Source organism: Clarias gariepinus, chromosome 19, assembly GCF_024256425.1.
Source record: "Clarias gariepinus isolate MV-2021 ecotype Netherlands chromosome 19, CGAR_prim_01v2, whole genome shotgun sequence".
In the NCBI taxonomy this organism is placed as follows: Eukaryota; Metazoa; Chordata; class Actinopteri; order Siluriformes; family Clariidae; genus Clarias; species Clarias gariepinus.
The window spans coordinates 29,812,969-29,831,318 of NC_071118.1; the positions used below are offsets into that span (position 1 = coordinate 29,812,969).

At 44.2% G+C, this 18,350-nt stretch overlaps 3 protein-coding genes across 4 annotated transcripts; 1 reads left to right on the forward strand and 2 right to left on the reverse strand.

Annotated features, from left to right (window-relative positions):
* Positions 1-543: 543 nt before the first annotated feature.
* Positions 544-4,582, reverse strand: arsib (arylsulfatase family, member Ib). The gene is made up of 2 exons (XM_053478100.1): positions 3,820-4,582; positions 544-3,748 (listed from the first exon to the last, which is right to left on the reverse strand). The coding sequence occupies exons 1-2, from the start codon at positions 4,116-4,118 to the stop codon at positions 2,344-2,346; spliced, it is 1,704 nt and encodes a 567-aa protein (XP_053334075.1). The 5' UTR covers positions 4,119-4,582; the 3' UTR covers positions 544-2,343.
* A 1,857-nt stretch (positions 4,583-6,439) lies between these two features.
* Positions 6,440-8,752, reverse strand: ndufa2 (NADH:ubiquinone oxidoreductase subunit A2). The gene is made up of 3 exons (XM_053478104.1): positions 8,594-8,752; positions 8,087-8,193; positions 6,440-6,639 (listed from the first exon to the last, which is right to left on the reverse strand). The coding sequence occupies exons 1-3, from the start codon at positions 8,695-8,697 to the stop codon at positions 6,548-6,550; spliced, it is 303 nt and encodes a 100-aa protein (XP_053334079.1). The 5' UTR covers positions 8,698-8,752; the 3' UTR covers positions 6,440-6,547.
* A 458-nt stretch (positions 8,753-9,210) lies between these two features.
* ik (IK cytokine) lies at positions 9,211-18,306 on the forward strand. 2 transcript variants are annotated; one of them, XM_053478103.1, is made up of 21 exons: positions 9,214-9,299; positions 9,330-9,397; positions 9,748-9,814; positions 10,680-10,772; positions 11,123-11,182; positions 11,342-11,509; positions 11,799-11,913; positions 12,893-12,963; positions 13,057-13,103; positions 13,408-13,571; positions 14,007-14,115; positions 14,313-14,352; positions 14,442-14,619; positions 15,917-15,935; positions 16,157-16,236; positions 16,771-16,856; positions 16,952-17,009; positions 17,088-17,176; positions 17,298-17,406; positions 18,063-18,097; positions 18,233-18,306. In XM_053478103.1, exons 2-21 carry the CDS (start codon positions 9,388-9,390, stop codon positions 18,258-18,260), a joined length of 1,626 nt encoding a protein of 541 aa, XP_053334078.1. In that variant the 5' UTR covers positions 9,214-9,299; positions 9,330-9,387; the 3' UTR covers positions 18,261-18,306. The 2 variants fall into 2 exon arrangements, with proteins under 2 accessions (XP_053334076.1, XP_053334078.1); XM_053478101.1 differs by having other exon boundaries at positions 9,211-9,397.
* The last annotated feature ends 44 nt before the right edge of the window (positions 18,307-18,350 follow it).

Sequence of the window (18,350 nt, forward strand, 5' to 3'; positions counted from 1 at the left end):
AGCAGGAGGCGCCGCTGCGCCGGGTCTAACAGACACTCAGCAGATACACAACCTCACTGAGACTCACACTCAGGGTTTAATCACCTGGTGCACTACAGAGGGAGCACACTGAGGGGTTTAGGGTCAAGGAGACACAGAGACAGACAGTTGGACTGAGGGAGAGACAGATACACAGACAGATGGAGGGACAGACAGATAGAAAGACTGAGAGAGAGACAGAGAGAGAGAGAGAGAGAGAGAGAGAGAGAGCATCTGTCTCTGTTTCAGCTGAGTTTAGTTTTCTGTCTCTCTGTTCATCTTTTCTTTTTTTTTTTTCTCGTCCAGGTTCCAGGAAATGTGTTTTACGGACGGAGCACAGCTGCTCTCCACATTCCTTTGTGTGTGTGTGTGTGTGTGTGTGTGTGTGCGCGTGTTCCTGCTTTAACTCTACACACAGTTGGGCTGTGTTCTAAACCACCCTGAGTGAAAGCTGGAGCGGATGCTGCACCACACTGACGTTAGATTTATTAAATGAGGAAGAGACACGTGTTTAATCTGTTCAGCGTGAGGTTTAATGGTGTGGAATGTCAGTCACTCTCGTCAGTTACAGCTGCACAGCTTCTGTTCTGCACGATCCCTCCTGGCCAATCAGAACGCAGAACACAGTACCAGAATCAAGTACCAGCGCCTTGATGTAAGAGGTTCTGATGGTTCTGTTGGACTACAGGTGTCGCGTCATGACCGAGCTCCTACACGGGCTACCTCGGGTCTGCATGTCACTACACGCCATAACGCTCATCAAAAATTCTCATCACATACAGGTATGAACAGGTTCAGGACACACACACACACACACACACACACCATTTCCTGCATTAATGAGCTCGTTATTTCTCATTATAATAATGTATATCATTATTCCACACTGTCAGTAATAACACAGAGTAATCACACAGAAGTGTTCACAGAAAAGAACCAGAACACTCGCTGGACCCGGAGCGCGTCATTATAAAGGTAGATGATGTAAATATGATGTAAATGATGTAAACACGTGTGTAAACCTGGTGCACGAGTAAAGAGCACACCGTCTCTGCACGGTAAACTCCGTACTATGAGCAAACAGAAGTTTTTGTGTTAAGGAGACACACTCCTGTAAGGACAATAAAAAAGAAATAAAAACAGTTTTTTATCACATAAGTAACAAACACTTTCTCCTCATCTCATTATAACGAATAAAGGTTCATTTCTTTACAACTGAGCGAACAAAGTCGTTCCATGTAAACAGTTTTTCAGGACTGTTTACTGTTCTGTGGTCTTTTCCAGGTTTGTCACGTTTCCACGGTAACCTGGAAGATCAAACACTAAAGTTCATCGTCAACATCTGCACAAATGCAGTGTTTACCTTGCAGTCCAGCTGTTTTGTTTAAAGCTCAGATTAAACTTCTGCTGTGTGTGAGAGAGACCAGAATAAACGTCTGATCACAGGAACGTCACAGTCCGACCCGGACCCTCGCTGAATCTGCTGCTCTAAAAGAGGAACCTTTGTTAGAACTGAGATAACAAAAAGTCCTCTAAAGATTCATCCCCGTGTGTGTGTGTGTGTGTGTGTGTGTTGTATTTACAAAAATTTTTAAGATGCCTTCAGTGATGTAACTTCTGAGAAACACAGCCTTGTGTGATAAAGAGGAAGGCCACACCCACAGGATGTACAAGGCCACGCCCGCAGACTAAAAAATGTCACAGCCACATGATATCACATTAGAGAATGTGTGTGTGTGTGTGTGTGTGTTTGTGTGTTGTATTTTTTCTCGTCTTCACATAGCACTGCGTCTCAGAGAAGCACGACCCTTTTACTTTTTCCCTCAGATTTCCAGAGTTTTTTGTTGTATGTAACCTGATTAAACACACTTTGCATTCTCAGGTGTTTTAAGATAAGCGTGTGAGGATTATGCGGTCGAAGCTAAACTAGTAGCTAGCGTTTATTATTAGCAGCGCTAGTCTCATAGTAAAGTGCAGAACTGCACTCGTCTCTCTTTAGGGTTCCTCGTGAATCCATTCAGAGCTTCACCAGTCTAAATTCTTACACTTTTTCTGGTAGAAGTTTAAAGTTGGGTAACTCTTTTAGAAACGTTTGTTTAAGAAATATGTTCCCAGATTAACTCTTTTCAAAAAGCATTAGTTCATATAATTATAAAAATGTCCACATGTTTGGATCTAGAACCTTCAGAACCTTTGAGTCTGTATAGGTTTTAACAGGAATGCTACTCCAGGTCTGCTTGTTAAATCCACAGTTGTGGGTCTTCCCTCTTTTATAAAGTGTGTGTAGAGTGATATGACATCTCGGTGAGAAGGTTTTGGATCTTCTCATATCTTATTGGCCAGGATCTTTTTGTTGAGTTTCTTGAAGAACGATTGGACGTTGCAGAGCCTGCACTTCTTCCTTTTCCGGTTCCTTCCTCGTTTGTAGTAGATTCCCTCCCAGTTCTCCTCGTTCTCCTCGTCTTTCACCCAGGGTCTCCACGCCCCACCATTGTTCTGCGGATTGGCGCGCGGGTCATCGGGGGGGTACCGGACTGTAGTGGCTGTGCTGTTGTAGAAGGCCAGGCGCTGGAGGAGTTTCTTCACCACGTCAGGTCGGTTCTCCGCCAGGTCATTTCTCTCACATGGATCCTCCGTGATGTTAAAAAGCCAAATTGACTTCTTTTCCATTTCCACGTCCCCTCGTTCCAGGTTCCACCATCCGACTGGAAAGCTGGTTAACACCTGAGGAGGGATCCAGTCGCTGTGACCTGGATCTCCTGTCAAAAGTTTCCAATCTCCGACTCTTATGGCTGACTGGATTGCCGTGTCCCACAATCCCTTGCCTTCCTGCAGCGACCCCAACCCACGCCGATGCAAAGGATCGATGTTGTGTAGGATTTCATTCCTGGGAGACGCTCTGTCCTCGCTGATAACGGGCCAAATGTCGAAACCGTCCAGCTTCTCATTCTGTGAAATGTTCCCTCCCGCCAAACGTACGAGAGTCGGAAACCAGTCCGTGATGTGGATTAGCGCTTTGCTAATCCTGCGCTTGTAGCGTATTAGTGGGCTGTGCACAAACCCCACTGCTCTGACTCCGCCCTCCCAGTACGTCCCCTTGCGCCCTCGTAAGGGCCAATTGCTCCCTCCGGTGAACGGCTGAGCTCCATTATCTGTAGAGAAAATGATGACAGAGTTGCGATAGTAGCCGTATTTGCGCAACGCGTACGTGATGTTGTGCACCGCCTCGTCCACAATGGACACGGTCGCTGCGTATTTTCTGCGTGGAACATTCCCCATGGTATGATACGGATAAATATACGACTTGGGTGGCTTTAAAGGTGCGTGAGCCGCCTGAAGGGACAGGTAGATGAAGATCGGCTGAGACGGATCGTGTGTTGCTAAAATCTTGCGCACTCTCTGAGTGTACAGGTGAGTGGAGTATTTTCCTGCTTTGCTCCACGCTAACGAGTCGCCATCGTGCAGGTCAAAGCCACACAGAGATTTCCCATCGCACGAGTCAAACGTGTAATAATCCACGCTTCCCGTCAGTGAACCGAAAAAGGTGTGGAAGCCGCGGTGCGTCGGGAGGCAGCGTCTACGGTAGAAGCCCAGGTGCCATTTTCCCACCATGTGGGTGGAGTAGCCTGCTTCCTGAAGACGCTGCGGTAGTGTGGACACGTTCAATGGGACGCAGCTTGGCTGACGGGGACGGATGATCGAGTGTTGGAGACCCGTGTGGATCTGATACCTGCACAGACATACAGTTTATCATTGTTAGCATGCTAGCATTTAGTTAGCCGTAAATAGTTTATAAGTTACCTGCCCGTGATGAGCTGACTGCGCGACGGCGTGCACAGCGGCTGGACGTAATAATTCTCCAGTCGCACTCCTTCGGCCGCCAGCTTGTCGAGGGTGGGAGTGTGGAGCTCAGCACTGTGGTAGCCGATGTCATTAAAGCCCTGATCGTCAGTCAGGATGAAGATGATGTGAGGAGGAGGTCTGGGTTTAAACACACCGCCAAAACGATCAGAGTCGCTCTCCACCTGATTGGGCTTCACCCAGTCCCACAGAGCTCCGCCCACGTCCAGCACGACACACAGGACACACAGAGACAACATGGCCCCAGTATAAGGGTAGGGGGCGTGAGGGTGGTGTGAGGGAAATCACACACGTCCATAGAGATGAGAAAGTGCAGTGAGAAACGCAAAAAGAGTTACAGGTCCAGAAGACAATTCAGCTGTTCTTTGGCCTCTAAAATCCACTTCTTTTATTTTCATATCGTCTCCTGGATCATGAAGATGCCAAAAAATGTGTTAGTTAAATCCTGCATCCTTCTACTCCAGAAAGCATCACGACAACCTCCTGACATGCACATGCACGTGAAGGCTCTTTTATCACCGCAACACGAACTCTGCTTTATAAAAAAAGAAAAGGAAAAGAAAAGATAAAGCTCACTGCAAGTCTTCAAGATCTGTGCAAAGCCTGAGGCGAGGTGAAGAAGCGGCGAGATGAGAGGAACTGAAGTGTTCCTCTGACACACGGCTGGCCATTCGTCTGAGTTCCGTGGGTTTAGGGGGTTTAACGTCTCCTTGGTGGTCCTGCGAGTTTCAGCTTCAGCGCTGACGTGAGAAAGTCAGGGTTGCCAGATGTGTGTGACAAAAAGGTTCTAATTACAAAACTCTGGATGAGCAGCACAGAAAAAAAAATCATATATATGTAAAAACACACACTCATTCTTTTTTTTTCTTTTCTTCGGCTCGTTCCAGCTCCTGTTTTATACACTCAGAGGAACATCTATACCGAATCTAAAACTGAGAATAAACATGTACGTCTCCGTCTAATCAGCTTTAAACCTTTTGATTTAATCGTCACGATGTCACTAATCAGACCTGAGATCTCATTAGTCTCAGTGAAAGAGGAAATGGAATAAAGATCTTCCGCTTGTGACCTCTCGAATCCTCTCTGTAGGCCGTCTCATGAGGTTGTGTTCTGTGTCATTACTGAGTATAAACTGAGGATGAAGCCGAGGACATGGGATTTAATTCAGGTTACGATTTATTGTGTTTAAAATGGACTTAAAACTAAATCTGATATTTTAATAACGTGAGAAAGTGTGTAAATTGTTAGTTTGAAGTAACCGCTCTTCTGCAAACATGTCAGACATCATATTAGGTTTGTTAGCAATGCTAGCTAATGGTACGAGCTACAAAAAAAATCTCACTAAAGACACTGCAAGACACTTACTCACCTGTCTACTGAATCTCTTTTTCTTCCCAGTAAAAGACTAAAGAAACATTACATTACATTTTGATGAAATGGTTTCTGTTACAGCTTCATATTAGCAGATTAGCGGAACAAGCTAACTGCAGAGACAGAGAGAATCTTTTCATCCTTCTGATAAGGTTTATTTTTCTCGTGGCGTCTCTGCGTGTTTAATGTGGTGTGAGAGCGTAGACCTCAGGAGAAGATGGGAGCGGCGCTGTGAGGGAGACGATGTGGACGAGGTCATGCGCTAATCATGCTAGGAAGCTAAAAAATGCTTTTGGCTTGTTGTGAGGAATCAGTTGAGTTCAGCGTGTAGATTTATTGCTTTTCCACATCGTACAGAACACCTCACATCACACCTCTCCTCAGGACGTGAATACGTGCACACACACACACACTGTAGCATATACCTGCACATTTTAATTCATTATTAATAAACACTTCCCTAAAGTTTCCTAATATCTCAATCATAAAACATGGCTTTAATGAGCAAGTTAATAAAAATCTATCATCCATTCTCACAGAATTTTTTTTTTTTACTAAATTTGCAAAACTGTATTTCAGTTATTTCACTAATTATAGCCTTATGTTTGTGTTTTCGTTTTATAACAGTGTCATTTAAATACATTCATATGGTTTTAAATGTCTCTCTCACACAATAGATTCGAGGGAAAACCGCGGACCTGGCAACACCGACAGCGCGCGAGCACACTGCATGCCTCTCGCACGCGCGCACACACACACGGGGTCGCGAGCTGGAGGTTGTAGAATGACGTGTCCTTGGCCCCGCCCCTCCCCACACTGTGCCCCTCAGAGCTGAAAGTCCACCTGCGCGTTTATACCTGCTGTTACGGTATCTCACAGTAACCCCTCACAGTAACCCCTCCCAGCCCAAAAGTTTACACACCCTCATGGGGATAGAGACTCATCTCATCCGTTTCTTCACAAAGATATAAACACAAACTGTAGAACACTCACACACACAAAAAAACACCGGAAGTGTGGAGCAGAACTGCCGGAAGTCTGCACTAAAACTGAAGGTGTGATTTATTTGGATTATATTTCGCGTTAAAGATCTCACTGTGAGAGAAAGCGGTGTGTTCTGCCCCCTAGCGGCCGCTGAGGGAAATGTCACTCATACTGAAGGATAAAATAAATGACATCATAAAGATAATTTAATGAGATATATTTATTAAAGGACAACACTTTAATTACAGTTTTACACACACACACACACACACACACACACACAGAGTGTTTCGAGGGAGCTGAAGAACATGTCTCAGGCTTTGGCATTGACGGCGTTCTGCACAGCTTTAGCCACCTGATCAGCGCTCATGTTGTCCAGAGGAACACTCTGCTCTTTCCCGAACGCTGGAAAAGTCAAAACACACACACACACACACACACACACACAGAGAGAGGTTACTACATCTTATTTATGTACATTTGAAGATATACTTTAGTACATTAATGTAACGTGTGTGTCTGTTGTCACAAAACATTTAGAATCAGTATCTCTGCACAACTTCACTCCATCACACACATCTGTGTTTGTCTTCTGCTTAAACACTAATGGTGGGAGAAATCGATTCAGTTATGAACGGTGATTCTTTTATGTCCTTATTCACAAAATCGCCATTTTTTAAAACATTTATAAGCATTTATAATAGAGTCAGGGAGCAGAATCGTCCATTTATAATAATGTGAGCGGGCGTGTCCGGTGATCAGCTGATCAGACTCAGATATAAACCATTCTGTACTGAGAGCAGAAACTTCAGAGTGACGCAACAGAAACACATTTTTATGGCGTTACATCTTTAAAAATCACACACGGTTTAAAATCCTCCGATCTGCCTATTTCTCCAAACTCTGAGAGTGAATTAGTCTCAGACCTGCTCATTACACACACACACAGACACACTTTCACCAGTTCCACAAACACTCGTTACACACACACATTTACAATCCTTGTGGAAGTTATGTAATAACCATTATGTTATTTATCTTGTCATATTCCAGCCACAGAAATTCTTTTGTCCATGAAACCAAAAACCTGCTCTTTCTTTTTGCCCTTACGTCTGATTTGTCATAACTTTCCCGCTCTGTGATGGGCTTTTCTTTGGCAGACGCTCCTTCACCCTGACCTGTCTTATTTGGCTCAGCCGAACTAAAATACCTGCGTAAATCTTTACACACACACACACACACACACACACACACACACACACAGCGGTCAGCGATTTTTTACGTTCTCTGTTCAATCAACCTCTAACACATGTTTAATCTTGCGGCGGGAGATTTTACTTGTCATGTTTAAATAGTGAGCTAACGAGTGATAAGATGATGTCAGAGGAATTGGTGCTCAATTAATCCGTCACTGACCAATCAGTCCTGCCGCTCTCTATATACACAGTTCATGCGATTGCAAAGTGAAATTAAACAAGTGCGATTTCAATATTTCACATATTCACAGTGACATATACTTTTCCTTGCCATGATAACCCGATGGGCCGGGCTGAGATAGATTTTGGTACCCGACTGGAAGAGACAATAGCCGCGGGACGTCGGGCTCGCCATTCTGTCAGCCCTGTGTGAGAAGTCGAGCGTACCACACAGAGCTCTGAGCTTCTCTGTAGAGTGTGTGAATGAAAAATACACACACACACACCAACATCTAGCGTACAGTCTTCACAGTAGAGTGGAGTGTGTTATAACAAAAACACAAAGGGGTAAATCTGGGACGCTCACTGGGAACACATGGGTGTGATCCTAAGGGGTGCACATACTTTTGTCTGCGAATGTGTGCGAGATGACTCACCGTATCTGGCCCAGAGTCGGGGCTGAACGCCGGAACATTCCCTGATCAGGATGGGAAACTCAGGATTCGCCTTCTTCAGCGTTATATAGTGCTGCTGTACAAAATCCCTACACACACACACACACACACACACACACACACACAGTTAAAAATACAGCAGGGTTGTGTTTTGTTGCCATAAACTTTAAACACTTGAATAAATATTAATATTGTGTTGATTGTGTAATGCCCTTAAGTCCCACTAGGTGTCATTAATGAGCAAAAGTAAATAACTTCACTGAATAATAGAATCAGAAGTTCCCAGTGTGACACAGCGCGTTATTTACAGTCACATTTATATCCGTTTGTTCTAATCCTGCGTGTCCTGTTCCAGATAACACGGTGTAAATGAACTGCTGTGTACAGTATAATTATCTGAGGTGTCCGTGTGTGTATGATGATGATGATGTAATGATGATGTAATGATGTAGTCTGTGGTGTTAATGAGCGCTTTGTTCCGCTCTCTACCTCGCGCCCTGACTTCCCGCTCCACTCTGACAGAACTGAAGTCGGATCTCGCGCAGGTTTTTGCTGAGGCTCGAGCCGATCGCGCGCACTGCGGCAGCCGCCATCTTTCTGTCCGACCTTCCCGAGGCTGCGTCTTCTTCTGTGGTGTTTGTGTCTGGAGGACCGAAACCTCTACGCTGCCATCTATCGACCAGTCTCACACTGCACCTATACACCCTGAGGGGAATCCTGAAAGCAGGTTGCGTATCTTACGCCTTGTATAAGATCCCTTGTAAAAATTTGTGTATATAATTTTCCAGCCATTTTACTCATCTATACATTTTACGGACTGGAAGTATTTATCAAAGTTACACATAAACGAGGTGAAGAAGGGATTTTTTTTAAATCAAGATTATCCATAAAATAGATAATGTTGATATAAATAAAAGAAGGTATATTATACGATTTTAGTGTACAGCTGTGTACATCAGACCAAAAATACTTAAATTGGCATAAAAAAGAATAAATGATCAAGAGACTCAGAAACAGAGCTGTAACTGTAGCAGGCGCGCGCGGCACGAGCCGCACTGCGCGCTGATTGGCCGGATCATTGATGGCGTCATTGGTCACCTCCCACTCGGACAAAACACGACACAGGCCTCGAGACCTGCTTAGCGCGAGCTCCGGAGTCTCACAGATCGGCGTTACTGCGGAGACCTGAGGGAGATTTATATAATAATAATAATAATAAAATAACTTTATATAATAATATATATAACTTTATATAACATACAGCAGCGGAACTCGGAGCCACCATGCCGGAGAGTAAGTGTGTGTGAGAGAGATATGTGAGCTTGTTCCACACAGCGTCTGTGCTAAGGCTGTTAGCATGTTTAGCTAACTCGGTGTTATTGCTAACAGTACCTCAGAGTGTGTGTGTGTGTGTGTACTGCATTGCTGCTTTAATTCTCAGTTATTTATCAGACCTCTATCTCTGAGAGAGTAACAGTGTATTGAAGCTCAGGCTCTAATGCCGTCCTGGTGCAGTAAGTTTTGGCACCCCAGGCCCTGTCGACTGCACTGATGAGATTAAAGGCTTATTTCTGTGTTAAACGTGTGTCTGTGTGCCAGATGTTTGATTTTTCAGCTAAACTGTGTGTGTGTGTGTCCTGTAGCTGAGCTGTACTCCAACCCTCTGGCTCCAGAAGGTCATGTTGTTGAGGATCATCGCTCAGCCCTGCAGTGAGTCTGGACTTCAAATTTTATTTGTCACATACACAGTCATACACAGTCATACACAGTCATACACAGTCATACACAGTCATACACAGTCATACACAGTCATACACAGTACAATATGCAGTGAAATGCTTAGAGAACTGCCCGTGACCTTAAAATAAAAGACTATGAATAGAAAATAAATATGAAAAATGAAGAAAAAAACAGAAGGTAAATTTAACTAAGAAAGAATAAAATAAAATTAAGATAAAATAACAACTGTACAGTACAAAATATACAATATATGAAAATAATATAGAAAAATAAGAGACAGCTGTACAATACAGAGATATAGAATTTATGGACTTTTTGTATGGGAATGGAGTTGAATATAATTTAAATAAAAATAGAAATGTCACATATTTAAAGTGTTTAAAGTGACTTGTGCATCCGGGTAACAGAACGTCCAGGGGGTGTGCAAATATGCTTGAAAGTGACATATTTAAAGTCACTTGTAATAGGGGTAATTGGGTAATTTAACTAATGTCTACGAATGTGTAGTTGTGCAGTGGACACTAGTGTAAGTGAATGTCCACAATGAGTGCAAAAACCATGTGTGTGGCTGTGCAAAGTGGATCAGTACTGTGTGGTGTACTGATTAAGAGACTAAGATTAAGCTCCTCCTCAGTCTCTCTGTGTTGGCCTTCAGGGAGCGGAATCGCTTTCCTGACCTCAACAGAGAAAACAGTCCATTGCTGGGGGGACTTCTACTGGTGTTTACATTTCTGTACACAAGACACACAGACGGAGTGTGCACATCACACCTAACTGTACAACACACATGCGAGTGACTGTTTTTTGTTTTTTTTGTCCTGTTTGACATTTTCAGATCCAAGCTGACCAATGAGGACTTCAGGAAACTCCTGATGACCCCGCGGGCCACGCCTTCATCGGCACCGCCATCCAAATCACGCCATCATGAGTACGCCTGCTTTTTATTTCACATACACGTGTGTATCCTGCACCATGTACACCGCGGCCTGTCTGGTGCACTGTAGCGAAAGGTTTGGTGTTCAGATCCCTGTTATAGCGATGGTACACCCAGGATTGATCTCGGTGTGTAGTGCGCTACCTGTTACAGTGTGGTTATTGCTTTTCCTGCTCTCTATATGAGCGCTGCCATCTTCTGTAGAAATCCATCTTTCACTCAGTTCTGTAATTTTCTCCCTCTGTAGTGCATCATCCACCCCTATATACAGCGTGTAATCACACTGATGATAACACGCTCTGTGTGTAGTGCTGTGTTTAACATCCGTAACACCTGTTTTCCAGAATGCCCCGGGAGTATAACGAGGACGAGGACCCTGCTGCTCGCAGGAGGAAGAAGAAAAGGTGTGTTTAATTTTATACTCCATAAGAAAGAGTCCATATAGGATTTGTAAGTCAGTCCTTGTCCTGTAACCGGTGTACTATATATTGAGTAGAGAATAATTTCACCTGTTTAATGTCTATTAGTGAAATAATTCTGTGTGTGTGTGTGTGTGTGTGCAGTTATTACGCTAAGCTGCGGCAGCAGGAGCTGGAGAGAGAGCGAGAGTTGGCGGAGAAGTACAGAGACCGCGCTCGAGAGAGACGAGACGGTGTCAATAAGGATTACGAGGAGACCGAGCTCATCAGCACCACGGCCAATTACAGAGCAGTGGGACCCACCGCTGAGGCGTGAGTGTGTGTGTGTGTGTGTGTGTGTGTGTAAGAGACAAGAGTGTAGTTCATTCCAAATCATGTGCTGCTCAGTGTACCTGCATCCTGAATTACTACAGTCCTCCACACACACACACAGGAGGAGCTATAGTGAACTACTGATAAACACTCTGTGTGTGTATTTTCTTATGTCTGTGTCTATGTGTTTTCCTGTGTGTGTGTTTTCTTATGTCTGTGTGTGTGTGTTTTCTTGTGTCTGTTTGTCCGTGTGTGTGTGTGTGTGTGTGTGTGTGTGTGTGTGTAACAGGGATAAGTCAGCAGCGGAAAAGCGTCGTCAGTTGATCCAGGAGTCCAAGTTCTTGGGTGGTGATATGGAGCACACTCACTTGGTGAAGGGTCTGGACTTCGCCCTACTGCAGAAGGTAAATCTCAGCACAGAACCTCATGAAACCACACACATACCCCTTTTCCACTGCTCTGGTTTCCGTGCCGGTTCCCAATTTTGGAACCAGTGCTGCGCTTTTCCACAGAAAAAAATTTGTAAACTCTGCTGGTCTAGTTGCGAGAACTCGTGACGTCACGAACAGTGGGCGGAGTTATAGGGAGCATTAAAAAAAACGCATTTTAGGCATTCGCCGAGATTCAGCAGAAATTGGAAAGTGCTTTAAGAAAAAAAAAGTGTATGAGGAAATAAGAGAAGAACTAATAGTCGCAGGCTTCACACGAACAACCGACCGAATAGTGTATAAGCAAAAAAAACTGAAGAAAGACTTTCAGCGGTTATAACACGTCGAATAAACTGCTTTTGGATACTGAAATACATTTTCATACTAGTTTGGAGAATAACCAGTAAACTGACATCGGCCATGGTCGTTTCTGTTTAGTGGGCGTGGCCTGTGATGTATTATCATGCAGCTCTCGCTGAGCTCCTGTCTAGTGTAAATGCGGGCCGGTCCTTGGTGGTTCCCAGTCCAGCACCGGCCGAGCATCAGAACCGGCACCTGGCACCAGCACCAGTGTAGTGGAAATGAGGTAACAGTGACTGTAATCACAGATCATCACTCTCCCTGTGTGTGTGTGTGTGTGAAGGGGCGTGTGTGTGTGGGTGGGGGGGGGGGGTGTCACTCAGAGCTCACCTGTGAGTGTGACTGTTTAAATCCTCACTAATGATGACCAGTCTGTGTCCTTCGTCTATTGTTGTTGTTTACATGTAGCACTGGACCAATCAGTGATAATGAATGCAGTAAGCTCCGCCCACCACAGCAGCACTTCAACCCCTGCATCAGAAAGTCAATTGTGTGTATGTAGTGATAATCTGATGATAGAGTGTGTTCTGATACTGACACACATTCTGTGTGTGTGTGTGTGTGTGTGTGTGTGTTTGTTTATTTCTGTGATTAGGTGAGAGCTGAGATCACCAGTAAGGAGAGAGAAGAGGAGGACATGATGGAGAAAGTACAGAAAGAAGTCAAGTAATAAACTACACACACACACAGTGTATGTTATATTATACATTTAATTTCATTGCTATTGTTTTTTTAACTTACTAAATTTGTGTTTCGTAGGAAAGATGAAGATCCTGAGCAGAAGATTGAGTTCAAGACTCGTTTGGGTGTGTGTGTGTTTTAAATACTATCCAGAAATCCATTGGGTTTAAAGATATTTCATTGTTATGAAGATCTGGTGTCTGGGGTGGAGCTAACTCCTGAGCATGTGATCACACACAGACGTGTGGTTTATTCTGATACACGTTATTGTCTGATGTCGTTTGTGTCCGATGTTTAAACATCTACAAGCGAGACAATCAGTTGTGTCTAATCTGTGCTCAAGCTCTGCTTGCTATAATGAGATGTGTGAAGTGTGAGAGTTCAGCAGTCAGTGGTCTTCTATAAATGTGTATGTGTGTGGTTCCGCAGGGAGGAACATTTACCGCATCCTGTTTAAGGGGCGTCAGATGGAGAGGAACGAGCTGTTCCTGCCGGGCCGCATGGCGTACGTGGTGGACCTGGAGGACGAATACGCAGACACCGACATCCCCACTACACTCATACGCAGCAAAGCCGACTGTCCCACCATGGAGGTACTGACCCGACCCGGAGACCCGACAGGAGTGTACGGGGAGTAGATTAGGGCAGAGGAGAGACGGATGATCCAATAAACTCTATAAGCTTGGGTGTACTGTATGTCAGGGACATTAATGATGGACTTAGTGCTTTGGGTGACATCGTCACGTCTCAGCCGTCCCTCTGTCTCTCAGGGTAGAGAGCCTGAGACAGGTGTGAAGAGGTAGACACCTCTGTTTGTTGGGAGAGAAAGAGACAGGTGGATGACTCAGTAGTTGGACGACACGCTCCATAGACAGGCGTTTTTGTTATTTAAATAATTCTTTTGATTGTGCGAAGCTGCTTTGCGACAGTGTCAATTGTTAAAAGTTTGCTATACAAATAAAATTTTATTTAATTATCTGACTCTTTGACATACTTGTGCTACGTTAACTTTGTGTGTGTCCGTCCAGGCCCAGACTACTCTGACCACTAATGACATCGTGATCAGTAAACTCACCCAGATCCTGTCTTACCTGAGACAGGGGACACGCAACAAGAAGCTCAAAAAGAGGGATAAAGGTCTGTGTGTGTCTCTCTCTCTCTCTCTCTCTCTCTCTCTGTATATTTTTGTATGTTTTTACTTCCATCTGAATGGAATGGTTTTGCTAATTTGTGTATTTAGCGGTGTACACAACCCTGATGTGTGTTTGTTGGTCCTGGTGTATCGGTGTGTAACTGGTGTGTGTGTGTGTGTGTGTGTGTGTGCGCGCGCGCAGGGAAGCTGGACGAGCGTAAAGCCCCTGAAGCTGACCTGAGGTGAGTCTCAGCCTCTTACCTTCTCTAACACACCTTACTGTTGGAAGTTAGTCTCACTCATCATATCACTGTGTGTGATGATATTTTAGTATCTTTGATGATATCGGAGACTACATCCCCACCACATCCAAACCCGCGCGTGATAAAGAGAAGGAGCGATACCGCGAGAAGGAGAGAGAGAGGGAGAGGGAGAGAGAGAGAGAGAGGGAACGAGAAGAGGAGAAACGACATCACAACTACTTTGAAAAACCTCGTGCTGACGATGAGGTGACCTGCATTGCTACACACATCACTATACACTTCTACACACGTCACCGTTTTCTTATAATCCTACAGATGGCGCTCTCTGAACTACTGTGTGGTTGGATTGAATTACAGAGGAACCTTTGATTGCGAGCATAATTGGTACCGGAAGCGTGCTTGAATACCCAAACACTTGTATATCTAAGTGAATTTCCCCCCAAAAAATAATGGAGACTCAGATGATTCGTTCCACCACCCAAAAATATTCATATAAAAATAATTTATACAAAATATAAAGTAAAAATATAACAAATTAACTTGCACTTTCCTGACTGAGCAGTGTTTCCATTAGTGTGTGTGTGTTTGTGTGTGTGAGTGAGTACACAGTAGGACCTCCTCTCCTCTCTCGTCTTACTTCAGCACTTACTTCATCTCTCACACACACACTGCTCTGTTGGGAAACTTCTGTAACAAGTAACCTCTCTAATGACATGTGCTTTTGCTTTACTCTCTCTCACACACACACGCGCACACACACACACACGCACGCACGCACGGTTGACTACACGAGTGATGCACACACTGAGGCCCACAATTTCAAAGCACAGGAGAGAGAGAGAGAGAAATCATTGGCTCAGTTGAGATCACATGACGCCGGCAGACGAAGCTCATGCGTATATCAAGACCTCGCTTGCTTATGAAGTTAAAATTTTACAAAAAATTTTGCTCGTCTTGCAAAAGACTGACAGAGTTACTCTCAATCCAAGGTTTCATTGTAAGTTTGCTAAATTTGTTTCGGAAATAATAATAATAATTATGGCGAAGGACATATATGGAATGTAATATCAATTTGGGATATTTATCAAAAGCTTGTTACTTATAGAACACTAAAGCAATCAGCATCGAGGCGTCGTGATATTGTATGGGTATACTGTATGGATTATTTTAATAGAATATATACAGTAAATCCTCCAGTTAGTGTTAAGGACTCCACACTCACATCACTTGACTGAAAAGATTCTGGCAAACAAAGGGCTTCATTTATCACTGATCACGCGACTCGCCTCGTTGGTAACTGACACGCCTCGAGGCGTGGCTTTATTTTGACATGCCTCTTTCTGCTCATACACGCTTCTAAGCTTCTGTGTCACAGTGACATCACTACTATAGTTTCTTAATTTGCATATTGTTATAGCCTGGTGATGAGGCAGTGTTAGTGCACCTGTGTGTTTCTGACTAACGTTTTTTGTAGGTTTGTAAAATCAAGGAGTGTGTGTGTGTGTTCTTTACTGACTTTAGTCTCTTGTGTTTATCTTCACAGCCTGTTGAAATTGACAAAGGTAAATATGAATACTTTTTCTATTTGTTTGTGTGTGTGTGAGTGTTTGATGATGAGTAAATAAGTGTGAGAGAAGCAGTATAGACTGTAGTGTAAGGTGTAGCTCACAGCAGCGCCCGAGTGTAACACAGCTGTGTACCACACAGGTTACTGCTAGTTACTACCAGAAATATACCCATGTGACCCATGTTTCTCTACGTGTGTGTGTGTGTGTGTGTACAGGTCCAGGATCAGTTAAAGACCAGCTAAAACTCATTAATGAGAAGTTTGCAGGAGCCGCAGCAGCAACAGATTGGCAGCAAACATATCCTTTATTTAACCCTGATTTAGCTGATGTAATTCAGTTCAATTCAATTCAGTATTATTTGCATAGCGCTTTTAACAATTGTCATTGTCAGCTTTTCACAATCAAAAGAATTATTCTGTATGAAATGCCAGTGTGCATAAATCAAAATGATCAACTCGTCCCTGCTGAGGGAAAAACTCCCTGAGATGGTAATAGAAGGAAACCTTGAGAGGAACCAGACTCAACAGGGAACCCATCCTCATCTGGGTGATAACGGAGAGCAGGGATTGATCTGCACTCATACTGTGTGTTAGGAGGCTGGAAGTTCAGTATAACAGCTGATGTTAATTGATGTTAATATGAAGTCCAGTTCGTTATTAGAGACTCAGGTAGACTTGTAGGAGGTTCCAGTCCTGAACTATCGAGCGACTGCAGCCAAGTCAAGTCCTTAGAGAAACAGCTGCCAACACCAGTCGAGGCCAAAACTGTAATCACACACACACACACACACTGTGCAGTATGCTTGCTTTACGGCCCTTAACTGCTGCACACTGCTGGGACAAGACGTGAGGAGAAGAAACACGTGGGAGATTTCTTTGGGATGTCCAACAGTTACGCAGAGTGTTACCCTGCTACGTGAGTGCCAACACACATGCGCGCGCACACACGCCCACTTGTGCGCACAACTCTCTAGACAAGTCCTGAAAAATACTTGTATCATGTGTGTATAGGATGGATGACCTGGCTGTGGACAGTGACGAAGAGGTCGACTACAGTAAGATGGACCAGGTATGTGTGAGAGTGTGTGAGAGGCATGCACTGTTACAGCTGTACTACTTTTGAGTGTTTTGACTGTGTGTGTAACAGGGTAATAAGAAGGGACCTCTGGGCCGCTGGGACTTTGACACACAGGAGGAATACAGCGACTACATGAACAACAAGGAGGCTTTACCAAAGTAAGGACACACACACACCTTGACTTAATGGCCAATACAGAATGTAGAGTGTTCGTGTGTGTGTGTAAAACCTGTCACACTTATTCTGCACCTGTGTGTGTGGTGTGTGTGTGTGGCTTAGGGCTGCGTTTCAGTACGGAATTAAAATGTCCGAGGGCAGGAAGACGCGTCGCTTCAAAGAGACCAACGAGAAAGCAGAGCTGGACCGACAGTGGAAGAAAATCAGCGCTGTGAGTGGACACACACACACACACACACACATAGACACACGTTAGTGGTATTTATTAATTAGAAAAACTTCTAATGTCAGATGAACTGCCTGTGTGTGTTTGTTACTCGACTTCCTGTGCCCGTGTCTCTTTGTCTCCTCCTGCTGGGCTAGAGTGATTACCATATATGGTTATCAGGGGTGTTTCTTTATGCAAATAAGTGGCTGTTCACCAGCACTTAGGTAGTAATTAGTGTGTGAGTGTGTGAGTGTGTGAGTGAGTGTGTGAGTGAGTGTGTGAGTGAGTGTGTGAGTGAGTGTGTGAGTGTGTGAGTGAGTGTGTGAGTGTGTGTGTGTGAGTGTGAGTGTGTGAGTGTGTGTGTGTGTGTGTGTGTGTGTGTGTGTGAGTGTGAGTGTGAGTGTGTGTGTGAGTGTGTGAGTGTGAGTGTGTGTGAGTGTGTGAGTGTGAGTGTGAGTGAGTGTGTGTGTGTGTGTGTGTGTGTGTGTGTGTGTGTGTGTGTGTGTGTGTGTGTGTGTGTGTGTGACTTAGCAGTCATCTTGCACACAGTTATGGAACCTGTCATGTACACACTTTGATGAGAGCCCTGGTGTGTAAAGCAAAATATGAGCATGTAATAATAATAATAATAATGCATAATGTTGTGTTTTAATCCTCAGATCATTGAGAAGAGGAAGAAGATGGAGGCTGATGGGTGAGTGTGTGTGTGTGTGTGTGGTTGTGTGAGAACGCGCGCTGTGGGATGGATTTAAAACGTTCTTTTTATTATTGTGTCAGAAATTTAACACGCAAGTGATTAACGCTCTGATTTAATGTGTTTGTGTTTCAGGGTGGATGTGAAGAGGCCAAAATATTAAAACATCTGTGTGTGTGTGTGTGTTGTGATTTATAGTAATGCAGTAGCTTTGTGTGTGTGTGTGTGTGTGTGTGTGTGTGTGTGTGTGTGT